This window comes from Podarcis gaigeae, assembly GCF_964106915.1.
Source record: "Podarcis gaigeae genome assembly, chromosome: 5".
NCBI classification, from domain to species: Eukaryota; Metazoa; Chordata; class Lepidosauria; order Squamata; family Lacertidae; genus Podarcis; species Podarcis gaigeae.
The window spans coordinates 62207818-62229775 of NC_139681.1; the positions used below are offsets into that span (position 1 = coordinate 62207818).

Below are 21958 nucleotides of genomic sequence, written 5' to 3' on the forward strand. Positions count from 1 at the left end.
CCATAATGAAACCAGCAACACATGCAATTACAATCAATAATATTTTTCTTAACCATAATCCATTAGGTAACCAAGAAGACAACCATTCCCATGGATCAAAACCTTCAGGTGGATTCAAAGGATTATGGGCTATCATTTGTTCCATATGATCAATAGTAGCAGAGATATTGGTTGATTGATCAGTTATATACATGCAGCAATGAGAATGAATTAAGGCACAAATTCCACCTTTAGAAGCAAGGATCACATCTAAAGCATAATGATGTTGAAGAACTACATTTCTTATTTCTGATATTTCTTTGTTAATCATTTTTAAAGCCAAAATGGTGGAATTAAACAAATTTTCTGTCCAGTTTGCCAATTTATGCAAATCACGGTAATTCATGGCTGCACCTAAAGAAGGCAGAAGGGACCTAGAGATGGCCGTCCCTGTATATTGAGAAATATGTGATAGTACTTCCCTTCTGTTACGCAAACGGACCGCTGGGAGCTTATCTATTTTATATACCAAGGGTACTACTATACCTAACGTGCAGGTACCAGAAAAGGCAGAGGGGATTTCTTTGTAGGCACGTGTGCCACAAAATAACCATAAATCAGATTGAAGCAAACATGTAGTTCTGCAAAGTGGAAAACAATGTAAACAAATTTTTGTCAATAGCAGGAGTGATATAAGACAATGGTAAGACATTCAAAAGATTATATACATACTGAGAATCCACAAGGAGATTGAAAGGGATATTAGCAAACTGTTGAAATGCCAAAATTACAGCTGCCAATTCAGCACGTTGTGCTGAGGACTGCTCAGTAGTATACAAACTTTTCCATCCCCCCTCCTCTTCCCACACCACCACCCCTCTGGATTTATTACCATCAGTGAACACAGTAAGGGCGGAGGGTAAGGGTAAGGGGGACAAGGCAGTTCGTAGGACATAACGTAGCCCTGTAAGGAAAGACAAACGAGGGTCTCTAGGAGGATTGTGAATGATATTTCCCAAGAAATCAGCAAAAGCTACTTGGGTAGAAACGGCTGTCATCATCAGATGCTGAAATTCTTCCTGTGAGAAGGGCAGGTACACTGACTGTAAGTCCATTCCAGAGAGGGCAAGGGCTCGATGTCGGCCCTTAACAACAAGGTCCATGACGCTGTTGTGTGAAGCGTACACGTTCCGCGGAGGAGTATGAGGCAAGTGAAGCCACTCCACAATAGACACAGTCCCAGGCTTTTGGCCTGTGGTGTACAATATAGCTGTTGGAAGGAGCGGGGTGGCAAATACTGCAAGTGATAATTGCGCCATGGAAAGAGAAGGAATCCTGTCCACCATACATCTGCGGAGATGGTTGTTCACAGAGGTTAAAGCCTCTTCCATTGCAGAGGTGACTGTGATCTTGTCCGCTGGATCCTTATGTCCTTTAAGGGCAGAAAATAGTGGAGACAAAGTAGAGGTGGGCAGGTCCAAATAACTCTTTATCCAATTCAGCTGTCCAAGGAGTTGTTGTAAATCCACCAGTCTAAGGTGACCAGGAAACTGTAGTTGAGGTGTAACTGGGATGGCTGCAGATGCTGTCAGCTTGTGTCCCAGGTACGTAATAGGTAAGGTCCGCTGAATTTTTTCTCTAGCCACTGTCAATCCTGCTTGCATCAAAGTATGGATTAAGTCCTCGAGAAGAGCGTCAGGGATGTGTGATGAGGAAATCAAAATATCATCCATGTAATGACAACAGATGACCGCTAGGTGGCGCTCACGGAATGGTTGAAGCGCCTTATCCACAAAATACTGGCATAAGGTCGGAGAATTTTTCATACCTTGTGGGAGAACCGTCCATTGATAGCGCTTGGTTGGTTTGGAGTTGTTCAGGACCGGCAAGGTGAATGCAAAACGCTGTCTGTCTTGTGGTGCCAAAGGGATAGAAAAAAAACAGTCCTTGAGATCGATGACTGCAAGCTGATGGTCTTGTGGCAACATGTTGGGATTTAGGATGCCAGGTTGGAAGGTCCCCATAGGGCACAATTGGTTGTTAACCCTTCGTAAATCGTGCAAAAGACGGTATTGTCCAGATGCCTTTTTTCTGATGACAAAGATGGGTGTATTCCATGGGCTGGTGGAAGGTTCAATATGCCCCAGTTCAAGTTGTTCCGTAATTAACTGGGCTGCCACTGCAAGCTTCTGTCTAGGCAAGGGCCACTGATCCACCCATACGGGGGTGTCTGTGGTCCAGCAGAGAGAAAGCGCAGTCCGGGGCATGGCAGGGGCAGCCCTCAGCATAAATTTGTAGAAATTGTAGTTTCCGCTGCAGCAAGCAGATCTCGCCCCCAAAGGGAGACGGGAATGTCCAGAACCAGTGGTAAGATAGTCATCTCAAAGCCTTGTGAGCCTTGAATCAAAATAGGGTTCCTGCTGCGTCGGGCAGCTGCAGCGCCACCAACGCCAATAACAGAAGAAGCTGGCTCAAGTGGCCAGGCGGAGGGCCAATCCTTAATAGCAATCACAGAACAGTCTGCCCCCGTGTCCAAAACCCCTTCAATCGTGCGACCCCCAAGGGTCATCTGGATCTTTGGACGCTTCTCTGTGACTGGGAAGGTAGCAGCAACAAGGGGGTCATGGTCCTGGGTTGGCCCTGGGACGCATATGAGCTTTGCTATAGGAGAACCTGATTGCAAACGTGCCTGGCGATCAGAAAATACAGTCACATAGGGGTCATTTTGTTGTAATCCATGTAAAACATCTGGAACAAGGTGAATCCCATGCTGCAAAACCTCTGACAGTGGAAAAACAAGGCACTGTGCTGAAGAAGAAAAACCAGCCTCTAATGACACTCTGACTTGGTGTGGTACATAGGGGACTGGCAGGTATAAGTCCTGAATTAAAAGGAGGCGGGGCAAGGCCGGAGGTGAGATGGCTGGAGAATGCGCTGGATCCCCTATTGTTGAGCCTGGGCCCGGGGTGGGCCCGACTGCCGGTTTCCCGTCGGTTGATTTTGCTGGTTCTGTTGAGGCGTGGCGGAGCGACACTGATTGGCCCAGTGGAAACCTTTTTTGCAAATGGGGCATTTTGTGCTAGGACGACTTTGCTCTGTATTAGATCTGCACTGTGCACGAAAATGGCCCACTTTGCCACATCCATAGCAGGTTTTATCCTTTGCAGGATTTTTGGACACAGTGGAGGATAGAGCTGCGGCTAGCAAGCGAGCTTTATGTATCTCAGTCCCCACCGATTGGCAGGCTTTAAGCATATCTGCAATGGCTACATTGGGAGTTGCCAGCAAAGGGCGTAGTGCTTGCTTACAGTCCTCATTCGCATTATCAAACGCAAGCTGGCGGACAATCACTGCTTGGGCTGCTACGTCCTGAACTTGCCGTTTAAGGGTGTTATACAAGCGATCGACAAATTGTCCATAGGGCTCTGTAGGACCTTGTCTAACGCTCCCCCATCGGCCATCGCGCTCAGTTTTGTCATCAGGGACAGAAGCCAAGGCCTCCTGAGCAGCAGCCGTAGTGGCCTCCCAATATTGAGGATCGAGAGTTAGTTGTTGGGCAGCAGTAAGAAAATTGCCTCCTCCCGTTAATCCATCGAGGACATCAGCTTGGGTTAACATGACGGGGGGTTGCGGTGGTGCGGCACCAGCAGCGGCAGCAGCCAAAGCAGCCTGATGATTAGCCAATGCAACATTATTAAGATTATTCCTAATCCCATCTGCACGACGTTGGCAGGCCCAGTGCCAAGCTTGTATAAACAAAATCATTTGATGAGGCTGCATTACAGTGCGGGCCAACAGCTTAACATCCTCTGGTATCAAATTTTGTTGAAAAATAGTGGCAAACAAGCCCAAGGTGTAAGGAGATTGCAAGCCATTGTTCTGGACAGAGGAATACAGTTCTTTTATGAATCTCAAATCAAACTGTTCGTGCCGGGCTGGGCCTCCCCCTGGCGCGGCAGGAGCAATCACAGGAAAAAGATTAGGAGTTGTAGAATCAAAAGCTAGCAACGGAGCAGCGGCGCGAAGAGATTCTTGAAGTGGGGTGGAAGCGGTGCCAGATGCCTTGGGCGGAGGAGGTGGAAGAGCGGGGGGTGCTGCAGAATTTGAAGAATGCAGGGGAGTGACAGGAGGAGCCGAAGGGCAAATGTCCGGTGGTTTAGGAGGCAGGTTTGAGGCAGGCAAAGCGGGAGCTGGGAGGGCAGGCGAAGAAGCTGTTGCGGCAGCCAGAAGAATGTTTGAAGGAGTTAAGCACGACATAGCTTTGTAGACGTTAGACCAGGCATGCAAAACTTTGACATCAATCTGAGGATGATTTTGAAAGAAGTGTCCAATTTTTTTCCAATCGTCTAACGCATAATTTCCGTCCTGGGGGAACCAGGGACAGTGAGTGTCCAGGGCTATTATAAGGGACTTAAGGTCAGCTTTCTGAACAGCAAGGTTGTTACTGGCCAAAAGGAATTTAAGGTCTTTATAAAATTTTTTCTGTGGTGCAGAGAGAGACTTTCCCATGATTGCAAGAGTTGCAAAAGAGCAGGGAGCACTTACCGGAGGGATCCTTAGGAGGATGAGGGAGGCGCCTTTTGCCCTGTCCGGGCGGAGATAAGTGCTGATAAATCCGTAACGTAGTCCAGAATCACATTCACACGGGAGCTCTCACCGGGGATCCACAACGTGGATGAACGACGCGTCTGCAGTCCTGGCAGGCGAGGTGAGGCTGAACGTTGTAAAACAGCATGAAGTCCGAAAGAAATCACACGGGAGCACTCATCAGGGATCCACTACGTGGATGAACGACGTGTTGGTGAGCGCTGAATAAGACAACGTGAAGTCCGAAGGCAGTCACACGGGGCACCAATTGTCGAGTTGCAGCTCGGCATTCAAGGAAAAATCAGTCTCACACCATAGTAGGTTCCGAAATATGGCCGCCGCTAGGGCTCATGCAGCACAGCTTTTATTGTGTGAAATCAGAAAGATACAAAATACAAGCCAAGCAATTTGTTCTAGCAAGCAGATAAGGACCTTCGCACTAGATCAGGCCATGCCACGTTAGCCAATCATATAGGACAGCACGAGCTGTCCACGCACTGTTCATGCTCCAAAGATGCTTCTAGCTATGAAATCACCCTGTAACAATAAGAACCTTGCTTATGCTCTCATGTACAAGCAATCATTTTCCCACACATAATGGCATTATAGGCTTTGGTCATCATAATCAACTACTTTGAAGTCATTAGAATCAATAGTATTATCATTTTTAGGTATCTCCCATAAGATTATTTTCTTTGTGAGGAATCTAAAGGCACTCTGATCCTCAGAACATTTTCACGAAGAGTGTGTCACTTAAAATAGAATCATCTGCTTGAAGCTAAGCTGGTCTGGTCAGCACCAAGATCACCTGGGAATCACATGCACACCATTTGGGTTTCACAATGGAATAAAAGTGGGATATAAATGTAATAAAGTTAAAAAATAAAGAGTATTTGAAGACAGAAGTCCAATGTTACATATGCACTGCAGGATTCCATTCACCTGCTAATCAATTGGAAGTATTAGGCAATCATACATGACAAATACTGACAAATTGCCCTAGAGCAAGGGTGGCCAACTTCCAAGAGACTGAGATCTACTCACAGAATTAAAAACTGGCAGTGATCTGCCCCTGTTTTTTAGGAGTTCAGGTCAAAGTTGCTGAGCTTTTCTTAGGGAGTGGATAAGCCCCGTTTTCTTGGGGTTCAGGGTCAGAAGTGGTGGTAAAGTTGGGGGGGAAAGCCCTATATTTTAACCTCTCTTTAAAATGAGAGTCAACTACATGTATTGTAAGCCAGTGTATAAATGTACACAGATGCAAGACCATTTCCTTATGAATCCTGTTCCCTTACATACCATTCCTCTTTCTCCTACACTGTTGTTGTTGTTGTTTAGTCGTTTAGTCGTGTCCGACTCTTCATGACCCCATGGACCAGAGCACGCCAGGCACTCCTGTCTTCCACTGCCTCCCGCAGTTTGGTCAGACTCATGTTTGTAGCTTCGAGAACACTATCCAACCATCTCGTCCTCTGTCGTCCCCTTCTCCTTGTGCCCTCCATCTTTCCCAACATCAGGGTCTTTTCCAGGGAGTCTTCTCTTCTCATGAGGTGGCCAAAGTACTGGAGCCTCAGCTTCACGATCTGTCCTTCCGGTGAGCACTCAAGGCGGATTTCCTTAAGAATGGATACATTTGATCTTCTTGCAGTCCATGGGACTCTCAAGAGTCTCCTCCAGCACCATAATTCAAAAGCATCAATTCTTCGGCGGTCAGCCTTCTTTATGGTCCAGCTCTCACTTCCATATATCACTACTGGGGAAACCATAGCTTTAACTATACGTCTCCTACATTACTATACTACAATTAGGCCAGGCTTTTTAACCAAGAATGGATGATCATCTCCTATAATTTGCTTCCACTTCAGCTGACAAGTGTCATTTGTGCTTACAAATTACAGGACACAAATTAACACACCTACAAAAATTATTTTTGGCATGAATTTTTCTGCTAGTAATGAACTTTGAACATTTGCCTGTTTCAGCACAGCTTCTAGATGCAATCCTATGGTATTACAACGGATAACTGCGTCTCAGGTGTTTCATAGAACTGTAGAGTTGGACAGGATCTCACTGGTCATCTAGTCCAACTCCCTGCAAAATACACAAAGGTGCATTCTGTGTGTATTCTTCACAGAAAAGCAAACACTACTAGTACTACCCTTCCTCACCATTGCATGATTCTTTTGCCTTCTTAGCACTAAATCTGCACCGTGCAATATTAAACATAGTTTGATACCAAGATTAGAAGTAGGTATGGTTAATATATGACAATGTACAGATGCAATGTTAATCATAGCTAGCAATGAGTGGGCAGGATGAGGAATGCACCAATCCAAGAGGGAAGAGAACACCTGTCAATCACTGAAAATTCAAGTCATAGCCTACCAAATATTTAGAGACATCATTAATTTGAAATCTGATCAAACAGATGCCATGATTTCCAAAAACAGCCTCCTTCCAGTCTGCTCCAAATAAACCTCAACGGTTATGAAAGAAGTTGTGATTATGAAGAAACTGACTGATCAAACCAGCATAACTCAAGGTCTTGGGCACTATCAACCTCTTTATTTTCATCTGTCGTTATGGTGGAGCCCCAATCACTGCTCCAGAAATATTGGACTATACTTATACTGAGCACTTTCAAAACAGTTTTTCCAGAAGACTCATGATGTACAGCTTCTTTAATTACTTTTATATTCTGGTAAGCCAATAAATCATTAACAGTGAAAAAACAGAGAGTATTATACATTAATATACATTTGCCATTGGATTCACAGCTGAGTTATGCCAAATAACACTGCCTTTCTATAAATTGGTTTGTTTTCAGTGACTAAGAATTCATAAAAAATAGTCACTGACAGTCTGATAAAAGTTATCAGACACACAAAATTCATTCCAGACAAACAGCCATCAGTACCTTCTGTCCAATTTATCAAAACAGAGATACACATAAATGAGTGGGGTACTGCATTTGTTTTAGTAAGGCTACAAGAATTCAACATAAAGAATCAAGTTGTGGTGGCTGTGGAAATTGCACTCCTGTACAGTGATGCTATAGCAGGAAAGAAAAGCATGAAGATTACAACAAAAGTCAACATCCCATAAGCTGTACACATTTCCTTTGCCCAGCACAAGTCAAGAACCTAAGTGGAAGCATTCTTCTTTTATAAGTAAATTGAAACTGCACCATGTGATACAGTACATTAGTTTAAGAGTTTGTCTTGAAAAGTTTCCAAACTCTTCTCTGAAGGTAAATTTACAAAACAAACCTTCTTGAAGTGAATGATATTAGAGGAACTTTAACATGGGCTGATTTCAGAAGTCATGCCACCTTATGCAGAAATTATGTTTGTTTTTTAATGATAACATCTAATTCATACAGAGAAGGCAGTGTCAGCAAAACCTGACAAAATTCTGAAAGATGCCCTAGTACTGTAAATGTGTGTCTTCTATGGAAAAGAGGCACAATTCAGTTAAACTTGCATATCTAAAAATACATGCTCATGTGTCTTCAAACATCTATATTTTAATTATCATAAAACTTAAGAGAGATTCATGAAGTGCCTATACCAAGTAGCTGAGGTATGTTGATTATGTTTATAAATGACAGTTACTGAAACTGATGTTTACACTTTTATGGGATACAGTTATCCCTCGGGTTGAAGTAGCTTCGGGTTGAGCGTTTTTGGGTTGCGCTCCGCAGTGACCCGGAAGTAACGGAGCACGTTACTTCCAGGTTTCACCGCTCGCGCATGTGCTCGACAAGACATCACGCGCATGCGCAGAAGTGACAAATTGCGTTCACTTCAGGATGCGAATGGGGCTCTGGAAGGGATCCCATTCGTATCCAGAGGTACCACTGTACATAGCAAAATCTAATACCCACAAAATACAGTGGTACCTCAGGTTACATACGCTTCAGGTTACATATGCTTCAGGTTACAGACTCCGCTAGCCCAGAAATAGTGCTTCAGGTTAAGAACTTTGCTTCAGGATAAGAACAGAAATCATGCTCTGGCGGCGCGGCGGCAATAGGAGGCCCCATTAGCTAAAGTGGTGCTTCAGGTTAAGCACAGTTTCAGGTTAAGAACGGACCTCCGGAACTAATTAAGTGCTTAACCCGAGGTACCACTGTAGAAGAAAAAGACACCAACCAGTAAAAATGCTAAACAATGTTCCAAAGAATTATGGGGATAATCCGCATCAGGTAGACAGACTGAAATGCAACTATTTCGCTGTTTTACGACTAAAGGGTTTTCCAGAAGAAATCAACCAGTTCCCATTCTTATTTTCTTGTTGTTGTTGTTGTTGTTTTAAAATGCAACATGAAGCTAGGAATACTAAACAAACTGCAAAAGGGATGCAATACAAGACTAACAGTCAGCAGGTCTCAGAGTCCTTATGTTTATTCAGGGCTACAAAAAACGTGGTATGACCTAAAAAAGGCATTAAACTTTGCAGCCCAAACTGAAACATCTTACAGAAATACAAAAATTATATGTTTTGTTATACAGTTCTTATTTTTGGTAAGTGGGAGAAAACTTAAAGCTGTTTCAAATTGCATTGAATCTTAAGAGGCTTTACTAATCAAGTATGTTTGGGAAAGTATTTTCTGAGAAATGTGGGTATCACCCATAAAACCCAACTTCTGTAGTATAAATGTGTATGCATAATTAGTCTTATACTAGGAACTGGACATACTAATCTCAGCTACAGTGAAGAAAAGACAAATGCAATGACAGACAGTCAAATTAAAGTCCCAGTATTTTAATAGCTTAACTTGAGACCTGCTGTGAATCAGTGAAAAGGAGAGTAGCAGAGGACATACCTTGGAACTGCTCCCAAAACAATCAAGTTGGCTTTTTGTTTGTTGTTTCCAATTACAGCATTTTTCATATCTCTGTAAATCCAGAAAGAGAAAGACCCTAGTAAATTATGCTGAGGTACTAAGGGCTCAATTTTGCAGAATTTAGTTCCACCAAAATCAATAGTCTCTAAAAAAGCTAAGCACTAAAAAAACAAACAAACCAAGCAACAGTCCCCACGACTTTCAGTAACAATTTGAATCTCTGATATTTTTCTATGACCCAGTTATTTAAATAACAGAGATGTTCATTCTCACATACTGGGGTGAGCTGAGGTGAAGAAATCATTGACAAGGACAGGTATCAATATCAAGAAAATAAGGATGTAGAGAGTCAGTGCACAGTCAATGAAAAAAATGGAAAGGAAATATGTAATAAGATGAGAACCTATCTTGTCTTGAATTTAAAATCACAGTAGAATGAAATACTGAAATATTTTCCTCAGTGGAAATTACAGTCATACAAAGCTTCCTTGATGCTAATCTTTATGCCAACCATCAACTTTCAATCATATTTATGATGCAGCACCACACACTTGTAGCTACTCTCCTCAAACCTTTTCTAGTCTCTTCCAGCAATTTCCTCATTCCAACCTCAATTCAAACATAGTGAATGTAGACTTATTTCCTAACATCATCTTACCTTTTCTGCATTTACAGAAAAGCTATTTGCCTACTTCTCTCTATATTTTTATCAGTCAATTACATACCGAAAAGGAATTAATCTTTTGGAACCAAAAAAAGTGATGATGTTAATAAGAATTTTAGAGGACCACAACACCGTTTGTTCCTCTAAAAACAATTGACAGTACAATTCAAATACCCCTTCAAATGTTATGCAGAAGCAACAAAGAATGCTCAAGTAACTGTCTTTCCACACTTTTGAGTAAAGAGGAGATGAACATTTAGCTATGATATCACATTTATCTCCCCAAGGTGACACTGATCTCTTATGATGACCTTATTAACTTAGTAACTGTTTCCTACTTGAAAGCTTTCTCATCTTTGCATTGGAAGAAAAAGTTCATCACTTTTAGATTTAAGTCAATATTTTAATAACAAAATGACAGTGCTAAAGTTTCCAACTGAACGACTACGTGTTAAATTGCTACATTGCTAAATTTCGTAGAGTTGTGAATTAAAGAGATTAAGGTTGTAAAACTAAACACACTTTCAAGGCAGAAAGCCTCAGAGACGGAAGTCCCACTGTGCTCAGAGGAAGCCCTGTACTGCAAGTCTTTGAATAATTTGCAACAGTCATGAGCTTTATATCATTGAAGTAGGTCAGCCCTGGCCACCAACCACAGGGGGAGAAAGTAATCTTACTCACTAGCAATACTCTTAGCCTCACTCCCACCCCATCTGCCCTGATACTGAGGCCCCCCAAACCACATGGTACCCATAGAGGGACTTTTGAATCCCAGCAGAAGGGGAACACATGGGCAGGGAGTCCTGTAATCTGAAATCAGCCCATGAAATGCTAGAGACTGTTGTAGCCAAAATTGAAAAATTGCAATTCCCAGCAATTGCTCTTTGGAGCCATACTACCTCCCATGCTGCAAGCAGAACAATGCTTTTGGTTATCATAAATTTCATACTGTTTTAGAATACAGTGGTACTTCGGGTTACAGATGCTTCAGGTTACAGACTCCGCTAACCCAGAAATACTACCTCGGGTTAAGAACTTTGCTTCAGGATGAGAACAGAAATCGTGCGGGGGCAGTGGGAGGCCCCATTAGCTAAAGTGGTGCTTTAGGTTAAGAACAGTTTCAGGTTAAGAACGGACCTCCGGAACGAATTAATTTCTTAACCCAATGTACCACTGTAATAAGGAGCAAGATTATGCACAACTGTATCGGTAACTGGGAAGGTGTGTTGATATGTCGATGTCAGCTGAGAAATTTATTAAATAGTTTTACACTTAACTGCTTTAATTTTTATCTCCTTCGATTTTAAAATTATATTTTATACAATTTATATATGTTATATTTTGGATAACAGTAACAATACTGATAGGGACGCAGGTGGCGCTGTGGGTTAAAGCCTCAGCGCCTAGGACTTGCCGATCGAAAGGTCGGCGGTTCGAATCCCTGCGGTGGGGTGCGCTCCTGCTGCTCGGTCCCAGCGCCTGCCAACCTAGCAGTTCGAAAGCACCTCCGGGTGCAAGTACATAAATAGGGACCGCTTACCAGCGGGAAGGTAAACGGCGTTTCCGTGTGCGGCTCTGGCTCTGGCTCTGGCCAGAGCAGCGATGTCACGCTGGCCACGTGACCCGGAAGTGTCTCCGGACAGCGCTGGCCCCCGGCCTCTTGAGTGAGATGGGCGCACCAACCCCAGAGTCTGGCAAGACTGGCCCGTACGGGCAGGGGTACCTTTACCTTTACCTTAACAATACTGATAATATTATGGGTGACATTCAATGATGTCCGCCCACTTGTGCAACAGAAATTCACTTCTGCAATGGGAATTTAGTTTCTCGTTTCCCTCTCCAGCTCCCCATGTACTCCCAAAATCTGCTCAAAGGTCTACTAATCCTCCAAATCTGATTCTGGGGGCATGCAGGGTGCTGGGAGAAGAAGGAGAAGCCGAGTTGCTTGAGTGGACATTCACAAAGTTGTATCTCACCATACACAACTAAGTCACTGGATATTACTTCGTTCAAAGTCAACTACTGAGTTCATGGCTAAAACAGGATTTGTTTCTGGGACCCTCAGCTTGTTATGGGTCCGGGACCTAGATGACTAAGGGAAAATTGTGTCTTGTTCCATGAAGATGATGGAAGACATGTGGCCAGAATGAGTTCCTTTTCTTGAGAGCCAGTGTGGTGTAGTGGTTAAGAGCAGTAGTCTCGTAATCTGGGGAGCCAGGTTCGCGTCTCCGCTCCTCCACATGCAGCTGCTGGGTGACCTTGGGCCAGCCACGCTTCTTTGAAGTCTCTCAGCCCCACTCACCTCACAGAGTGTTTGTTGTGGGGGAGGAAGGGGAAGGAGAATGTTAGCCGCTTTGAGACTCCTTAAAGGGAGTGAAAGGCGGGATACAAATCCAAACTCTTCTTCTTCTTCTTCTTCTTCTTCTTCTTCTTCTTCTTCTTCTTCTTCCTATGTGATAGAATTCCACAAAGATCAAATACATTCTGGATCTGAATATCAAAGGAGATGAAGGAAGTACCAGGATATTGTTAGGATTCTTTCCCCGTGTTGCAATGATGGGATTGTTTTTATCACATGACAGTGTGTGTTTTCATTCCACATTGTGGGAAGTGACGGAGACAGGATGTTTTTATTACTGTGTTTCCGTGATGTAGGATTTTTGTCCTTTGTTCTTTCTCTTTCCTGTTCGATGCTGATGAGGAAGGAGCTGAGTTAGAATGCTCTGAGTGTATTATATGTAAATAAAGTAGTTTAGCCAAAATGCTGAGCTACTGAGTATGTTACGCTGACTGCCTATACTCTGCTGTTCCTGAAGTGTGCTGATGCCTATGAGGCATCAGCCGCTGTGATGTTCGGGCTGGAGAAAGACTTTGAGTCTTCCGAACGACTGACCAGGAGGGAGAGAACATGCCAGCCAGGCATTTGTCTCTGCCGGATTCCTACTTGTGCGTAGGACCTCCTGACAGATATACAGTAGTTTTACCAATGATCAAACACAATTTTATCTGGCTAAGTACAGCAAGAAATCTCTGTTCTGTATACTGATGAAGCCAGAATGGCCATTGCACAAGTATGAAGTACAGTTTAAGGGGAAAATGACAATTGCAAGTTCTGGCACAAACTGAGATGCATCCCCCATCTCCTCCCCATTCTGTGAAGAAAATGGAGGCATTTAATGCATACTAGATATAGGCAGGTCTGCTAAAGAATGGTGAACAGAAGCCGTCTGCTTCTGCATTCAGTGCTATAAGCTTCATTACAAAACCTATCTGCAATATACATTTCCTAATACTGTATCTACGTACTGGCAATAAAATGTATCCATTTAGTCTTTCCCCATGCCAGTCCCTCCTCCCATTTTAAAAAGTAATTTGACAGCTCCACTCAAGTAAAATTATTTGTAGTCACCTTGTGAAACCATAACATTATATTTAAACCAAAGTGACACCATCAAACAAAGTATTTTGCAGTCCTAAAGAATGTAGATCCAGTCAAGCTATGCTCATATGCACTTGCAAATACGGCACATGAATACTGCTTCTGAAGGCTCACAGGTGAAAATCTTTGGAGCAAAAGGTTCCAACTAGACCAGGGGTCTGCAACCCGCGGCTCCGGAGCCGCATGTGGCTCTTTTACACCTTTGCCACGGCTCCGGGGCGGATACTAGCGAGGGGGGGAGGCGCATTGTGCGCCCCGACACTCCCCACTGTGGCGGGCGCTGTACAGGCTGTGACGTTGCATGGGGGCGGTGCATGCGTTAGTCACACACCGTCCGGACGTCACCTTCCTGCCCGCCCACTACATTGTAAGGGGCATGTACGCTGGTCACTGTATTGAAAGGGGGCATGTACGCTGGTCACTGTTTTGAAGGGGAGTGAAGAACACACACACACACAAAGGTAACTTGTTAATTTAACGTTTATTTCTATGAGGAGGAGTAATTCTGAGGGGTCAAACAAAGAAATAATAAAAAAGTGACAAAAAACTTATTTTTATAATGACGAGTTTTGCGGCTCCCAGGTTTTTTTTCCTTCGGAAACGGGTCCAAGTGGCTCTTTTTGTCTTAAAGGTTGCAGACCCCTGAACTAGACCAATTAAGAGTTAAAATGCTTTGTTTTTGGAACACAGACAGCTAAATGTAGGTGAAATCAAAGTGGTGTCCTAAAGGCTATTTTAAATGTAGGTGAAATCAAAGTGGTGTCCTAGAGGCTATTTTAAATGTAGGTGAAATCAAAGTGGTGTCCTAAAGGAAAGGATTTTAGAGCAATAATCCACATTAAAGAAGGGTGGCCACCATTTTTATTCCATCACAAAATGGGATATGATAACATATGTAATACTTTTCTAGTTTTATAGCAGTATGGCATATACACAAATTAATTAACAAAGTCATTGGTCATGAAAGTGATTACATGCTCTTCCAGATCAAAAATGGAAATATTTTCCTCCAATATACTGCAATTTTTGTTCTACTTCAGATTTTTTCTACTTCTGCAGATGGAATTTCACATGAGGATAGCAATTTGGAATTCAGTAAGTCACTAAAACATACAGAATTCCACATGCACATATGACCAACATCACAGAACAAGAAAATGCGACAGAGAAAAGATTGCATTATTCAAATGTTTATGTACAAAATCTTATAAGTGCTCAACAAATGCCAAATATGTTTCTGTGTTCAGAGAAAAAGACATGGTGGTCTTAAGACACTACACTCCCATGTTTACAGAAAAGATACACATAAGATGTGAAAAAATAGTGCCATATAAATAAATCTCTTCATTATAGGATAGCTATACTGATAGATTAATAAGCATGCACTATCACATATCCCGGGACGCGGGTGGCGCTGTGGGTAAAAGCCTCAGCGCCTAGGGCTTGCTGATCGAAAGGTCGGCGGTTCGAATCCCCGCGGCGGGGTGCGCTCCCGTTGCTCGGTCCCAGCGCCTGCCAACCTAGCAGTTCGAAAGCACCCTCGGGTGCAAGTAGATAAATAGGGACCGCTTTCTAGCGAGAAGGTAAACGGCGTTTCCGTGTGCAGCTCTGGCTCGCCAGAGCAGCGATGTCACGCTGGCCATGTGACCCGGAAGTGTCTTCGGACAGCGCTGGCCCCTGGCCTCTTGAGTGAGATGGGCGCACAACCCCAGAGTCTGGCAAGACTGGCCCGTACGGGCAGGGGTACCTTTACCTTTACCTTTACCTTATCACATATCCCAAACAGGGAAGCTTCCACCTCCAAAGTAGGAAATTCAGTTTTACTGACAATCACAGAATACCTATTAAACATTTCAGTGCAACGAAAGCTGACAAATATCACCTTCTTTCAGCATACCTGCCACAAAACTAGTTTACACTTTAATTTTCCAGAGGTACATATTTTGATGTATATGCACTAATCCCTTATTAAAGTGTCTGGAGAAACTGGCTAACAGATTAATATACTAAAATAGCTGTAACTACCTAATGTCCAAGGCTTGGGAAGGAGAGGAGCATTTGAATTGTTCTGAGATTTGCATAGAGCTGGAGAAGGGTCAGAAGATTATATATTTTAGGGCATTTGTACCTCACTCTTCAGCCAAAAAGGCTCCCAGTTTACATACAATCCAACAAGACAGTCCCTACTCATGGGCTTCCAATCTAAAAAAACCACAACAACACACATAGGCAATGAACAGGGAAAGAAGAGGAAAATCAAAATCAAAACTCAGGCACCAATTTCTAAGTACCGTATTTTTCGCTCTATAAGACGCACCAGACCAAAAAGTTTTTGGAGGAGGAAAACAAGAAAAAAAATATTCTGAATCGCAGAAGCCAGAACAGCAAGAGGGATCGCTGTGCAGTGAAAGCAGCAATCCCTCTTGCTGTTCTGGCTTCTGTGATAGCTGCGCAGTCTGCATTCGCTCCATAAGACGCACACACATTTCCCCTTACTTTTTAGGAGGGAAAAAGTGAGTCTTATAGAGCAAAAAATACGGTAGTTGTTCCTGGCAAATTTCAGGGAGGGGCAGAAGGTGTTTGATGGAGCTTGACCTTTAGCAAAGCTGATGGGATGAGTCTTCTGCTTCCTATCGCTTCCACTTAGGCTGCCCAATGGAATGGCTGCTCCAAGGTGACAGTTGAGGGGTGAGGACTGATGCAGTTAGCTTGTCACAGCAAAGCTCGTGGAATGGCTCGAAAGCATTACTCATTTGAAAGCTATGGGTCAAATGAGGGGGACATAGTACCCTGAGTCACATATGCTATTAGTTTTCCTCCTTTGTGTAATAGTGTTATTTGCAGAAGTGAGATTATTTTTTAGCAGATCGGTGAAAGAATCAAATTGAGAAATTTATTTTCCTGGTTTACTTCTCTTGTTCTGAAAAGATCAGCAACTTTTGTTTCAACCTCTCACTGAAATCTTTCAAATTCAGATGGTTACTGCAAGAATGCTAACTAACAAATGGTGGCAGAATTACCTTCCACCCCCCTTCCCCTCCCAATCACCTTTCCTTGTGTGTCATGCCCTTTAGGTTGCAAGACTGAGTGAACGAACTGTTTTATTGCTGATATTTGTAAGCCCCTCTGGAAGCCTTTTTTGGCTGAAAAACTGAATAAAAATAGTTTAAATAAATATACATTGGTTTCTACTAAGAAGTATCTTTGTACAACCTAGAAGTATAATCCAGACCCTTCATGGTCATGCAGCCCACAAGCATGAAAAATTCTACAGTGGTGCCCCGCAAGACAAACACCTCGCAAGACGAAAAACCCGCTAGACGAAAGGGTTTTCCGTTTTGGAGGCGCTTCGCAAAACGAATTTCCCTATGGGGTTGCTTCGCAAGACGAAAAAAATCTTGCATCCCCCCGCGGGTTTTTTCCGCCCTTTTCTTAAGCCGCTAAGCCGCTTATCAGCTGTTCCGCTGATAAGCCGCTTAACAGCTGATCGCTGGAAGCCGCTTGACAGCTGTAGCGCTAATCCGCTAAGCTGTCAATGGGCTTGCTTCGCAAGACGAAAAAACCGCTAGACAAAGAGAATCGCGGAACGAATTCTTTTCGTCTAGCGAGGCACCACTGTATCTTCTTAAAGATTGTTTACTTGAAGTTTAATCTTTCTGTCCAATGCTGCACCTGTGGGGTTCTGCTGCTGTAAAAGGACTTCTGTATTCCTGCCCCCCCCCGGCTGGGGTCTTCAAAATCTGTTATAGGCCGTTCCTAACACTGGAGTGCTTATCTTCAGAGTGCAAGGGGATGAAGGTGACAAGAGAGGAAGGGGAAACTCCATGGAACACATAAAAGTCAGTTGCACCAGCAGAGCTGCAGCACTGGACACAGTCCTAAGCATCCTGACCTTTCCAGAAGCAAAGACTAGTGGATACTAGGCAATGTTGTTTTACCAAGATGTTTTACCAATATGATGCTTGGCTTCTAGAGTCATAAATATTAAACTTTGAGAACCAAACAAATTGCAGAGCACAGGATTTGGAGGGCGTAGGAAAAGAATACAAGAATAGTTTCTTCTTCTCTGACATGTGAAAGAGATGCTAAAAGCTTGAGGCCTGCCATATCAAATTCACAATAGAGGAAGAAACCATAGTTTCCTTCTTGTGTCTGAACTGTGCTAGTATATTATTTATAATAATCAATTTGATTTATGAAATTCATTCATAAATCAACAACACCACAGTCTTACCTCATTAGCCTCATTCGGACTGTATGCTGAATCAGTTTAGCATTATGAGAAGGATCCTGTGTGAGTGTCAAATATATGAGCTCCCTGTCCCAAATGGCTTTTTTGGTTTTGGTTTCCCAGTGCATATAAAAGTTATGCTTACACTACTGTAAGCCGGGCCCCCCTAGCTGCAGAGGTAGGAGGAGAAAAACCTGGATCCAGCCCTAGCCAGCTCTGTTCCTGTGGCTAGAAGAGGGCCGGCAGTGTGGGGCTTTCTTCCCATGGAAATGGCCAGGCTGCTTACAGCTGCATCCATATCGCAAAGTGCAGTAAGTGTGTCTGTATTTTAAAATATTCTATGTAGGGATTCTCATCCCAAGTGCATGTGAGTACTGGCATGGGACAGCAAAGAAGGAGATTTATATCAGGCTTGGAAGATAAAGCAATAAATACAATACAGAAAGTAACTTAAGAGACCTTCATACTATCAAAAGAAAAAGATTAACAGTGCTATCCTAACCATATCTACTCAAAAGTAAATACCTCTGACTTCAATGCAATCGGTACTGCAGCCTTAGTAAAAAAGAGAATTGTTACCTATTCTACATGAAGGTAGTATCAAAATACATTTCATCAGTAACACTTCAAGTAAGTGATGCACAGCTATACACCTGTAAAAGCAAGCTATGGAAAAGCTTCACACAAACCCACAGAACTAATGGCAAGATAACATACAAGTAGATTATTACTTACATTACACCCTGCAGGACATTTTGGGGATCAGGATCAAATAATCTGTCAACATAGTGGCGACTGCTAGCCGTGACTTCCTGGAAGCAAAGACATTTACAGACATTTAGCATTCTAAAATTAAATACTCAAGGAAGCAACAGTACATAGGCAGCTAACACACTGATATAATTTAGTATTTTGTATGCATTTTCCAACAAATGTGAGCTCAGAACAACTCACAAAACAGTGAGCAATAGCCAATTGTGCCTGACCATCAGTGAAACTAACTTCTGCACATGAAGCAGGACTTCCCCTCCCTCTCTTCCCCGATACAGACCCCACACACCAACCTAGTAGGGGGCTTCAAGGGAGGACAGGAATTCTGCTCACAGTGTTGCATATCACCCCATTTATAAATACATTGGTGAGCGTGTTTTGATTCTTTGCACTGAAATAAACCATTATGCTTAACAATAATTCTTTTAAGAAATATAAACCTATGCCAGTTTAAGCACAAGCACTATAGACACTCAGGAGCCATGCTTAGTTATAAGCAATTATCAGAAATAGTCAGATATTGCTTTCAGATTTATTAGATGAACATCATCCACTAGTGAGCTACTGTTCAACTGAAGCCCTTTTAAAAACATCCCCCATGTGTTCTTTCCAAGTTCACAGAATAGATATGAAGAACTAATTTCAGAATGTGCATAAGTATTTCCAGCATCCTAAAGACATTTTGCTCTGCAGAAAAATAATGCTGTAACCTGCTTTTTTGCTGATTTTTTTAAACCCCTAGTTTGAGATTAAGTCTGTCAACATTTCTTAGCTTATTTGCATTTCCAGTCAGATTCTACATATGTATTGTCAGATTGAAATCCTACAAATTCAAGCAACTTGTTCCAAGCAAACATGTACAAGATTGCACTTTAGTTCCTCCTGGATTGTTAGCAGGCTTTGCATATTAGCTGGGCTCTTTGGGGTGAGAGGAGAAAGTTAGGCTTAAAGCAGGGGTTGCAAGGTTTACCTCGCCTGGGCCGGTTCACTGCAGCAGAGATCGCTCCCTGGGCTGGATCGTGTGCACCTGCAACTTCCGGCATCTGCGCAGATACGATTTCTGGCGCCGCAGAAGTGAGTCCCCACGCTGCACTGCGCCAGTTTAGCACAGTGCGCGGGAACTCACCGAGCGGGCAGCTCGGTTCGGGAGTGGCTCAGGGGTTGGTTAAATGGCCCCCGTGGGCCGCTTGTGGCCCATGGGCCTTAGGTTGCTGACCCCTGGCTTAAAGAGTTGGTTTGTGTGCTTGCAAGGGGTTACAGGTAAATTGGCTGCAGACAGCCGCTATCCTTATTTCTCAGCAAGGGGAGGGCAAACAAAGCAAGGAGAGGCAGTGTGAAAGATAGAGTTTGCTGGTTTGAAGGAGGGCTTTGGAGGGAGGAAGGAGTGAGAGAGCAAACAAAACAGAAGAGCTGGTGCCTGCAAAGTACCTGAGAAGTATCCATTCAGCTGAGCTACCCCCTGGGAAGCTGTCAAGTCGCCACCTTTTGTTCACAGGTATATTGCCTTGTTGAAACACTTATCAGGATATCATTTCAATGCCATTTCAATACCAGCGATTTCTTGCACAGCCCTATGGCTGGCAAGCTTTTTCTTACTGATCTTCCCATAGGTGAATCTGGGATAAGTTCTGGAGGGTTTCCACAGAACACAGTTTAAAGCCATTGGCCAATAGCATACGGATTATACTCCAGTTTCACTTAAAACCCAATGATTTCCCCAACAAATGACTAGATCTCTTTGCCAAGAAATTAAAGATTCTGGACAAACTGTTAATGCGGAAATAACTTTTTCCTTTCATAATTAATATGCACATGGCTCTCATATATATACTTTCAAGACCAAGCATGAGCAGAGGAGTTGGCTACTGAATTCAGCATGCTGTATCTCCAACTCCATCATCTTCTTTATTTATTATCTCTCACACACTAAGTCTGACCATTACCTGTACATATACCAGGGTGCATCTCCCTTTTCAGGTGCCTTGAACTAGAATGGGACATTTGATGACTGAAGCAACTGGAAAACTCTGAAGCTGGCATTACAAATTTAAAATATTTTCCAGTGCTTGCTAGAGCTAGCACTTCAGCATTTGGTGCTGCTGCCTATGTTTCTGATTTTATTGGGTTATTACATACATGAGCCCATTCCCTCCTAAAATCAAAGTGCTCTTTTAATTTTATTTAATATTTGTATACTGCTTTTCCAACAAGCAAGCCAACCCTATCTCTTACCTAGGGTATATGCACTCCTCTGCCATCTCTCACCCTGTGGAGGTGGGGGTGAGAGAGAGACTGGTTCCACCAACAGGCTCTCACCTTGGGGCAGCCAACATACTGAATAGTCATTTAATCCCATATTGTAATAACAGAGCCTAGAGAGAAAATGGGGAAACACCCTCACCCCAATTCTCATTTCTGTCACCTATGGTGGAGGAGCAAGATCCACAGGAATGCAGACAATCTCATAGTGGAAGGAGTGCCACCACAATGCTTCTAGACTTCCAATTTGTTGCTATGCAGCAGGAAGAAAAGATAAAAGGTTCTGCCAGGATTCTGAGGTGGAACTATCCAGAAAACTTAGGATGCAGCAGCAGGAGAGATTTTCTCCAAATCTTTTAATCCAAGTAGCAGTTCTCTATCTATGTGGGGAACATAATTAGGTATCCAGTTCTCCCAGTAACTGACCAACAAGCTCAACCATGATGGATAAGACTTCAAAATAGAGAGAGGGAGACAGAAACCAGCCTATTCAATGCAGATAGGTGTTTTATAGATATTGTTTACAAAAAGCTTTTGACAGAAAAAGCAGCACTATTAAGTTTAGCATTAATAAAAACTGTCCATAATTCAACTTAAGCTTTTACTTATTTCTCTGCAGCTGATGCTTACCTGTAAAGGTGGCTATATGAATACCTGAATTATACTTGTCTGCAACTTTTAGCGCCTCCATCTGACTGTCTAAGGTAGCAATTTGTAAATGATGGCTCATTTTTGCTGGAACAAATAGATATGTACCAAGATTGCCAGAAGTGAAAAAGCATCAAGTAAATAGAAGATCTGCAATAGTCTCAAGCAACAAAGTGTACAGCATCTCAGAGACTAACAAGTTTAGTGCAATTAACAATTTGTAAACTGTACCACCCCATGACATCTTGCAGGAGATGTGGAATGTTGTGCAAACTGCTCTTATTGTAGGGTTTCACCATCCAGATAGAGAATCATAGAATCAGAGTTTGAAGGACCTCCAAGGCTCAGCTAGTCCAACCCCTTGCAATGCAGGAATGCAGTAATCTCAACTAGATCATAGAAATAAACTATGAGACACTAAGTTTAAAAACTTTACAAAGTTTGTTCAACTTGACTGCCCTGGTTTTTAGCTTGGATCAAGGATTGTTTTACACATCAGAACTATCAAAATGAAGTTAAGATCACTACATTAGG

At 42.9% G+C, this 21958-nt stretch overlaps 1 protein-coding gene across 4 annotated transcripts in view; it reads right to left on the reverse strand.

The window, feature by feature from the left end:
* The window catches only part of ARMC8 (armadillo repeat containing 8), a 70373-nt gene that overhangs the window by 42626 nt on the left and 5789 nt on the right, over window positions 1-21958 (reverse strand). For 2 of the 4 annotated variants that reach the window (XM_083741830.1, XM_083741829.1), the window contains exons 2-3: window positions 18482-18558; window positions 9392-9463 (exon numbers count right to left, since the gene is read on the reverse strand). In XM_083741830.1, the coding sequence (XP_083597956.1) occupies window positions 9392-9463; window positions 18482-18558 (149 nt within the window). The remainder of the gene's footprint in view (window positions 1-9391; window positions 9464-18481; window positions 18559-21958) is intronic. The other 2 variants (XM_083741832.1, XM_083741831.1) reach the window with 1 other exon arrangement.